Source organism: Lathyrus oleraceus, chromosome 6, assembly GCF_024323335.1.
Source record: "Lathyrus oleraceus cultivar Zhongwan6 chromosome 6, CAAS_Psat_ZW6_1.0, whole genome shotgun sequence".
Classification (NCBI taxonomy): Eukaryota; Viridiplantae; Streptophyta; class Magnoliopsida; order Fabales; family Fabaceae; genus Lathyrus; species Lathyrus oleraceus.
The window spans coordinates 369468695-369479449 of record NC_066584.1 but is presented as its reverse complement, the minus strand read 5'-3'; the positions used below and the strand labels follow the sequence as shown (position 1 = coordinate 369479449).

The window sequence follows — 10755 nt, the reverse complement described above, 5'->3', positions numbered from 1 at the left end:
GTCTATGTATCTTTTGATATACTTGGAATTGGGTAAAATTAAGGCGAGATTCGAGCTCCTGAGCATTTTTTCTTTAAAATAGTATACTCACTTTTTATTTTAGTGGTGGACTAGTCCGGTGAGGTCTACCGGAGAAGATGACCAGAGCCCTAGCTCCGGTTGTATGTTGGTAGTGTCCCAACAATTTGATCTTGATTCCACGTTCTAATCAGGGCCCTTGCTTTGTTTGATTGATGTTGCTACGCGTTTGACTCGGGTGTTTGGTGCACTCTAGGGCGTGGCCATCAGATCTGCCACCTCAATTAATGAGGGAGATCTGATGACCCTTGTTTTTTTTAATTTCTTTTTATTTTCTGATTTTCTATTTAATCCATTTATTTTATTTTATTCATAGAAATTTCATTTTTACTCCAAAAAATATGGGACTTTCACCAAAAACCTTTAAATATTTTTCCCTTCCATATTTTAAATTAAAATTATTTTTTGGATTAATTTTGATATTTTTCATGAATTAAATGATTTTTGTACTTGCTTTTTAATATTTTAAAATAATTTTGACTTTCAAAAAATTATGAAATTTTTTGTCTAAGGTCCTTTGACCTAAGATAAATCCCTTGGCCATTTATTTGGTAGTTTGAAGGGATTTGAGGTTTTGTCCATTTAAAAATGCATTTTAATTCATTTTAAAATTGCTTATTAATTGAATAATTGTTTTAAAATTGTGTTGAGCCATTTATTTGTTCTTGTGATGTTTGACTTTTTGTTTGGCCTTGACCATGGTTGATTTGACTTTTGTTTGACCAATACTATTGGATTTAGGGGATTGATGAAATGTACATTTCATCTCCCAAAATGAATGGATAGTATTGATTAGATGAAATTCCTCCTCTGATCAATTTGGGTTTTTATTTCCCCTTCCCTATTCATCTTCATCCATATTCTTCCCCAATCCATCATTGACCAACGATTTCTCTAATGTCTAAATGCTAGTTGATTCATCAATGACCTTGTGTCAAATGAATCAACCTGAGCCTAACTGTGATAGGTCCCTCCCCTTTTTAATGTGTGGTATGTTTTAGGAGTTTGGTTCTTTGTACCAAATCTCTAACATGCATTAACACCTATATTTTTATTGTCCGGCCTTAGATAGTTGTGACTTCTACATAAGTCCAATTATGATTGCTTAACATATAACTAAATTTGTCCCGCAAGGCATAACATTCTAGTAAGTGAGATTGTAAGTCTCTCATTCTTCATGGCATTGTGTGAAAACTTGACATTTTTTCCATTCATGAGAGCTAGTGGCATACTTGTTGATTTATCCAAGTTGAAGCACTTCTCATGGATGATGTCTTGGTTCATAGATTCATACTTGTGAATGAATGGTTGAGTATTCTCAAAAGAATGATTTAAAAAATTAAAACTCTTCACTTACATCTGACTAACCATTGACTAACTTTCTATTAATGTTGTTTTACTTTCAAGTCATTTACTTTGTGCACTTTAAATTTCAAGTACCTTTATCATTCATTGTCATTTACATTTCATACAACTTGTTTATGTTTCAAGTCCTTTTCACTTTCCTCATTTGAGTCATATCTTGTGAATGTATATATTATTTGTTTGTCTTTGTTTTTGTTTGTGGTCTTAGGATCTTAAAACACTTAATAACAACAAAAACCCTAAAAAAAACATCATGGTGGACTGTTGGACTTAATCTGAACTTTTGGACTTAAATTTAGGAAACATTCCCTATGCTAAAGGACTTGGCCAATATCATCATCGGAGACTGAGTTATCCTTGACAGTGCCTTTCATCTGATGCAAGACCTTGAGTGCTCTCGATTCATTTGTAACTTTGTCTTTGTGCTTAATTGTTATATTGTTCTTATTGTTTATATCTAATGATGGTTTTTGTGAGTTTACCAAGGAATATTTCATCTGATACATTTGAAGACATTGAAAATTGCTAGTTATTGGAGTGCTTGCTTGGATATTATGGCTATATTTATTTGATGCCTTAGTCTTCATATGGTTTGCTTGGATATTGCTTATTCTTGTTGCTTGCTAAAGTCCAAAGGAAAATGGGTTTCTATATGATATTCTTGTATGTTGGATTGCATCTCATTGGTCATATCTTTTCAACTCTTAACTTTTAATTCTTGTCTAGGATAATCTCTTCATCTCCTTCCACTTCTTTAATTTCAAATCTCTCCCTCTTTTCAAACCCTTGTTTGTTTGTTTTTAACTTGGACATGTTTTAATGATTAGAAACTTTGGCCTTATGTCATTGAATTTTTAAACTTTTTCTTAAATCAAACTTGTGAATGAACTTAACCATATTGACTTTAATTTCAAAAGACAAAAAGAACTAACAACCTCATCTAAATCTTTGGCCTTTTATACCTTTTATTTTAAACTCTTGATTAAAATCAATTAACCAACTTCTTTTAAAAAATTTACCACAAACTACGGGGTTTTGATCCCTCATTTTTATGTTGGTACGTAGGACTGAAGGTCTTGTCAAACACAAAAATATAATTAATGAATTATTTTCTCATCTCCCCACTCTATAATTTTATCAAACATCATTTAGACCAAAAACATAAACACACAAAAAAGGGCTCCCTAGGAGTACCTAGAACACTTTGGATGCTAATACTTTCCTTCTGTGTAACCAACCCTCTTGCCTGTAATCTCTGACATTTTATTAGTTTTGATTTGAAAACTTCTTATCTTTGGGTTTTGTTAGTATTTTTCCTTTTCCTTTGGAAACAATAAAAGTGTGGTGGCGACTCTGATTTTATTGACGTCAAGCTTATCCATAGCTTGATGGTCATGAATTTACCGCTACAGGTCAGAACTAATTTAAGATTGGGCTAAAGCATGGTTCAAAAACTCAGTTACTTTCTTCGTCAACTCATAAAGAATAGAAGACAAGGTGACGTGATAGAAATTTGAATCTAACTCGGTCATGGAAGAAGAATGAAGGGTGTTACTTCAAGTTAGGATTAATACCTATGAGTTGATACCATGTTAAACTGATATGGTGCGTTTCATATATATATATATATATATATATATATATATATATATAATATATATATATATATATATATATATATTAATAATATATATATATATATATATATATATATATATCACCCTATTTTTAATTATAACCAAATCGGGTTAATTAATAATTAATCATAATATTCCCTATTATTGCACTTGAGATCTTATGATGGCCAGCTCACGCCAACAATTTCCTCATCACAAATTTATGTGTAAAATTTATAATTCACTCAATTTATTTTGTTAAGATGATGAATATCTAAACACCATAATACTAGGGATAACACATTATTCTTGATACAGTTTGTAGTTCTAAATTGATGGTTGTAATAACTAAGAGTTTTTTCTCTATATGATTTATTTCTTTCTGTGCTCAGTGCTTTGCTCTATTGATATATTGAGAATTGATTTACATTTACCTTTTATAAAGGCATTTCAATAGATAATGTTTGATTGAAATATTTTATATTACGTATCACTTAGGCCTAGGGTTATTAGCTAGAAATTGTTTTGTTCTTGATAATTAAATGTTTAGGTTCATTTACAATTTACTAATAGCCATAGGAATTGATTTGAGTAACAAAGGACTGTTCGCTAAAGAATTAGGAATATAAAATCTTAAGAACCAGTAATCTATAGGAGATAAATCTAGTTATTACAAGATCGATTTAGGATACTAACGAATTCAAGATCAAACTCCCATCCCTGGAATGTTCTCCTCAAATTATTTTCTACTATATTAAATTTACTTGTATTTTATCTTTTATAGAAAACAACCAAAATCAAAACCCGCAAATATCTTTTTGTTCAAGCAAAGTTAAACCAAACTCTAGAATATAACATAGTTCTCGAGATTGGCATTATGGTAATTAGGGGTGGCAAAATAGACCTGACTTGTTGGACATATCTGTTTTTCCCGCACTAAAGGTATGCCCGTTTTTCCCACACTTTAGTACGGAGCGGGCAAGGGTTTAGGTCGGGATCCTCTAATGTGTCCATCCCGTCGTGTCCCATTTTTTACGGGTTTTTGCAGGCACGAGCATAAACGTAAACTTTGTATTTTATGCTTAAAACATGCAATGTTCGTGGGCCCTCCCCTCCCCACCCTCACTTTTATTGCGGGAGTGACCAAAGTTTTAGACTCGCACGCTCAACATTACCCTCTCGTCCCCACCTCGTTTTTTTTTTTTTGCATACTTTTGTGGGGCAGACTTAAATGGGGCAGGCATGCCCGTTTGTTATCACTATCGGTAAACACTGATATTACTATATTGGCAGATTAGTACACTTGTTAATTTATCGAATAAGCTTTTGGCGTCGCTGTCGGAGACTACCAAAGATTATAGAGTTTATGATTTTTATTTCAATTGAAATTTTGTTGCTCTGCAATAAAATTTTAGTTTTTAATTTAGTTTTATTCTATTATAAAAAAAATCAATTTTATTTTACTTTATGAATTCTTCTATACTTTGCTAATAAAGTGTCTAAGTTTTGTAGTCTTGTATTATTTTAATACATTACCACATGTATCTCCTGATGGTGGTTGGTCGTCTGAATCTGGAGTCACTTTGGAATGGGCTACTAAATTTTTTAAAGCATATAAGAGGAAACTGAGAAATATTGTGAATGAATGTAAGGTAGTCAATTTTTATACGGATATGTTTATTTGGCGAGAGTTAAAGTTGGAAGAAGAATGTGAGAAAGAAGAAGAAAAATATATGCCATCAGATTAAAAAGATGATTTAAGAATAGAATAAATGTAGGTAAAAAATAAATATGGAGAAAGAGAAAAAATGGAACTTGAATATGATCTAGTTTTGGATGAAACTTCAAATTCAGCCGTTTCTGAAGATGTAGATATTCAATAACAAAATCTTCAACAAAAGAGTATCCCTAAAAACTATTTTAGCAATAAGACGGATGAAAGAAAAGAAATTGATAAATGATTCGATGTCATTTATGTCTTGTTCAATAACATCAAATTGATCAGAATTTGAAAGCAGTATCATCAATACTCAAGTTCATGTGATTCCTACCAAACAGAAGAAAGAAAAAAGATGATGTTTTATTTGTGTCATATATGACGCCCTAATATTGGTGATAAAGTGTCAAGCTAATGAAGTTAAACAAGCGTTGTTTGGGAGGCAACGCAAGGGAGGTACTCTTACATTATTTTTCTGTTAGGTTATTTCAGTTTTATTTATTTGTTTTGTTGCATTGCATTTCTTTTGTTTTAATTCTTCATGTACTTAGTAAAAATGTGAAGCTCGAGGTATTTGTAAGAGAAGATCATAGAGGAATAAGGGAGGAATGGAACTTATAACTCTTGATTTTATTTAAATTGTTATGCTAAAATATTTTCTTTCAAAAGTTGTTTGAGGACAAGTAACAAGCTAAGTTTAGGGTTGTGATTAATAACCATCTTAGTATGCTTTATCCTTACACTTGCATAGAATTTGTTAATATTTTAGTGTTTTTGAATAATAAACTTAGTAAGTTTTGCAAGTTTATCAACAAATGTGTTTACAAGAATTCAAGTATATTTTCTTAATAATATGATATTTTGGGAAAGGTTTAACGTGTTTTGTAGGTTGGAGGAAGTTAAAGAAATGACAAAAAAAAATTCTATTTTCCAACATATTTTACATTGTGATGTATGTGTGGTATTTTGATCATATCTAGAGCTTCATAACTCCGATTGACGTGCGAACAAATGAAAATGAAACAGGTTTCCAAATGTGTATGCTAGAGTCAAACCCCCAAATTTGTATTTAAAGGAAGAAAACCTATTTTTTCTTAGGAATTTTTTATTTTAGACGGTGAAAAACACACCTTAGAGCAGAGTAAACATGTAAGGAGTGCCAGAGAACATATTTCAACCGATTTATGTATTTAAGTTTCCTCATCACAAATTTATGTGTAATATTTACAATTCATTCAATTTATTTTGTTAGGATTATGAGTAGATAAACTCCATAATGCTATGAATGAGTCACACTTCTTGATAAAATTTGTAGTTTTAAATTGATGATTGAAATAACCAAGAGTTTTCTCATCATATGATTTATTTATTTCAATGTTTAATGCTTTGCTTTATTGATAAATTGAGAATTGATTCACCGTTATTTGTTAAAAAGGAATTTCAACAGCTAGGATTTGATTGAAATAGTTTAGATTAGATATCATCTAAGCTTTAGATTATCAGCTAGAAACTTTTTTGTTCTTGATAATTGAATGTTTGAGTTTATTTAAAATTTACTATTAACCATAGGAATTGATTTGAATACCAAATATCTATTAGCCAAAAAATTATGAGTAGATGATCTTAAAAACTATTAATTTGTAGGAGATAAATTTAGTTGTTACAAAATTGATTTAAGATATCAACTAATTCAAGATTAAAATCTCATCCCTAAAATACTCTTCACAAATTGTTTTCTAGTATATTAAACTTACTTGTATTTTATCTTTTGTTGCAAACAATCAAAAGCAAAAACTCCAAAGTTAAACCAAACTCTAGAATACAATGCAATCATCAAGATCGATGTTTCGGTAACCATCGATATTACTTTATTGATAGATTAATATACTAATTTATCGATCTGTCTGATACCACCGTCCTAAAACTTATTTTATAAATATTTTAAATCAAACCAAAATCATTTGAAACAAACTAATGATAGTTAATAAAAAATAGTTAATTTGGTAGTAATATGTCTCAGCGAAACAATACTTTTCATTCTACTCTTATAGAATCATTCTACTCTTATAGAATCATGCAATAATTATAGTCAACTTAACCATTATTTCTTTTGTTAGTGTACAGTTTTGACATTGACACAATGTCCATATTAAAATCATATTGAAACGGTTTATTGAAGCCATTTTATAATGAATGAATAACATTTATATATACCTTGCCAAATTTTACAATTTATTGATTTAATATAAGTTGCTAGATTTATACATATACCTTGCTAAATTTTACAATTTATTGATTTAATATAGCTTGTTAGATTTGATGAATGAATGAATAACATTTATATACAACTTGCTAAATTTGACACAAACATTGGCATTGGCACATTTTACAGCAAACCGAAACTTGCTAAGTAGTGAAAGAACACAATTGTTTGATGTGAGAGGCAAGTCTGTTACAACAAGTAAAACAAATATTTAGTTCCAAACCAAACAATTGCAAAATAATATCAAACTTTGACACAGGAGACTTGGTAAAAAAAACAACGAGAATGTTATTTTAATTTTTAAAACCAATCAATTCAACTTCAATTTCTTCAAGAATTTTGACAATCTAACTCTACCTCAAAGGCTCCGATTAAAGAAAAAACTTGTGTTACTCGCTTCAGGATTAATATGCAAACTTTTATTAAAATAGAATGAAAAACACCTGAAATTACAATTACATACACAAAATTGTTATTTAAACATTAAAATTCAAATACATTATCTATCATTATCTTTTACATTTTACCTTTTACATCTCAAAAATAGTATTTGCTGACTTAGCTCAAATAATTCAATATAAAGACAAACATATCATTTGTCATAAATTTTATAAAGAATTGACTCATAGCTGCTGAATATGACCACATAATATTTATTATTAGAAAACATGTTGGTATTTGAAAATGCAACCACAACCCCATTTTTTCTATTAAACCGTGAATCAAATTGGTCATCGCATACAGCCAAAAACCAGTGTAACAGAATATCAATTGAGTATATACAAGATACCCTGTTTTCACTTTCATATAAAAAAAATATATAAAATATAGAATTGCATTATGATAAATTGATAATCCAAATCCAAAAGGTTTGTAAACTGCAATACCCTCTTCCTACCATATCCAATGTTTAACCGAAAAATGAATTAAAATGTAGTCTTTTTTTCTATGAACTGGTTCAAACTCGCACCTCTCTACCTTGTCAAAATAGGCATGCGTTGAATAAAAACCCAATTTCATAAAAATGGCTGTTTGAACTTGAATATGTTGAAATTCAAAGTCACGCACCTTTTTTACCTTGTCTATTCCCTGTTCAATTCAATAGTAGTATCAACTAGTTAAAGACATCTTATTCATATCTTTCTTCACCCCACCCACATCTTCAATGTCACAGTCGCACCCTAACAAACTAACATCTAGATACAAATATATTTAATCAATTTCTAAATCCCAATAAGTCAATAACAATAATAATCATAATAATATAAATCAAATAAATAAATACATAACAAAATAAACAGCCTCATTCCAGCAACAACAGCAGCAGAACACCTCATTTCTATCTTGGTTTCTTTCTCCGTCAATTCTGATAAACACAATTAACAAGAACAGTCACTCTGTTAACCATCAAGTTCATCTTCACCTTCACCACCATGGATAGGTTAGTAAAAGCAGAGGTAAAAGAACTGGAACTTCACTTTCAGAAAAACCAAAAGTGCAGTTCCACTTTCAAGCTCACAAATCTCATGCACACCATGACTGTTGCAGTTTCTCTAACAACAACAAATCCATCAGCTTTCTCTATCAACAAACCACTATCAGTAATTCCGCCACTCTCTTCTGCATCATACGTACTTCATCTCTCAAATCTTAATCAACCACCTCTCTCTGACTCCGCTGACGTCATCACCGTTAAAACTTCCATGCTTCCAACCGGTAAGGCCAACACGGAGGACCTCCGCCGTCTGTTTAACAAACCTGGTCCCCACGTTTTCCGGGATGCGGTTATAACCGTCGCCTTGGTGGGACCCAGCGTGGCTGAGTTTATCATCTCAAAGTATGATTATGCAGCTCAAACTCGTAGCCTCTTCACGAAAGGTATATCCGTTTGCGCGAAAGCAGATCTCACGAGTTTGTTGAAACCTGCGGTTGAAAGCGGGAGCGTCGACTACGTCGCGGATCTTATCGCCGCCGGAGGAGATGCGAGTTTTGAAGATTTGAAAGGTCGGTCGCTTATTCCATTGGCAATCAGAACCGGGAAACTCGACGTTCTGAAGCTTCTAGTAGCTTCCGGTTGCAGAATCAACGATTCCGTGGATTTTGTTTTGCACGAAGCTGCAGTTTTGAATCGAATCGACGTTGTGAAGTTTTTGTTTGATTACTTCGGCGACGAACTGGATGTGAATTCGATGAACACCGAATCGAAGACGCCGATTCATATGGCGGCGATGGAAGGGCACGTGAGCGTGATTGAATTTTTCGTTTCGGTTGGAGGAAACCCTAACGCCGTGGATTCTCAAAAGTGGACCCCACTTCATCACGCAGCGTCGAGATGCCACTTGAAAGCGGTGGAGTTTTTACTGGAACAGTCCGACGTGAAATACGCAAGAGACATAAACGGGAAAACGCCGTTTGAAATTGCGGGGGAGAGTGGACACACGCGCTTGTTCGGTTTACTGCGTTATGGCGACGCGCTTCTTCGTGCGGCGAGGGTTGATAATGTACACGCGCTTAAGAAGTGTTTGGGGGAAGGAGCGGAAGTGAATAGAAAGGATCAGAATGGGTGGACCCCACTGCATTGGGCTTCATTCAAAGGTAGAATAAAAAGTGTTAAGGTTTTGTTGGAACATGGTGCTGAGGTTGATTGTGTTGATGATGCTGGTTACACTCCTTTGCATTGTGCTGCTGAAGCAGGACATTTGCAAGTTGCTTTGGTTTTGATTGCTCATGGTGGATGTCAAACTAATCTCAAGACATTTCAGCATGTTTCTCCATTGGGTTCTTTTAAAAAACATGTCTCTCTTGATTACTATAATAAAAAATCTGAGACTATTGCTTGAGTATTTAGTGATGTATATTTGTGTTTTGTACTGTATATTGGATGTATTTTGTACATACTAGGTTTCTTAGGAGCTCTTGTATCGTAGGCTCAGTTTTTTCAGGTGAAGTGCCTAATAGGCAGCTTGTTTTTGCCTGCATTATGTTTCTGGCTTCAACACCAAGCTGGGTAAACTTATTTTTGTTTTCAGAAATTTGTGCAATCCCTAATGAGTGTTTTTTTGGGGATAAGAATATGAGTTATCGGTCATGATATGGAGTTTTGTATCAAAATATTTATCTTATACAATTTTTTTCCGTATAAACAAAGTAATAATAATCATTAGAAATTTATGATCTACATTTCAACGTGCTCAACCTTTATGATTTTGCAAAATTGCAAGGCTTATCATCGTTTTTGGTCAAACAACGTCACTTCAACGAATTTCTTGCCATCATTGTGTGTTGTTGCGGTCTTGCCATGATAACCTCTCTTTTAGTCATGCTAACATCAATAACCAACCAACAAAAGGCATGATCAAAACTTGCAAGAACAATCTCCATGGTCCTAAGATATGGCCTAAGGGTGGTATTTCCTTGGTAAATGGGGGCATCATTTCTCTTTTGTAAAGATTATTATGAATTATCCTTCTCCTCGTTTGAGAATCTCATAAACGTGCAATCTGCACATTTATTGAATATTAATCATGATTATTTAAATCTATTCACGTGGAGTTGGAACTTCAACCCTAATATGTAACATCAAACTAGCACTCGAGTCTTTGTGCACATTATATCATTGATTCAGAAATATTGGAGGCCAAAGATCATATATGATATTACTAGTGTATATGTTCATATGTCGCGCCGCGAAAAATAGATAGTCGCCACCGGATTTT

At 32.5% G+C, this 10755-nt stretch overlaps 1 protein-coding gene across 1 annotated transcript; it reads left to right on the top strand.

The window, feature by feature from the left end:
- The first annotated feature begins 8139 nt into the window (after positions 1-8139).
- Positions 8140-10127, top strand: LOC127093402 (protein VAPYRIN-LIKE). The gene has a single exon (XM_051032332.1). The coding sequence runs from the start codon at positions 8473-8475 to the stop codon at positions 9877-9879; it is 1407 nt and encodes a 468-aa protein (XP_050888289.1). The 5' UTR covers positions 8140-8472; the 3' UTR covers positions 9880-10127.
- The last annotated feature ends 628 nt before the right edge of the window (positions 10128-10755 follow it).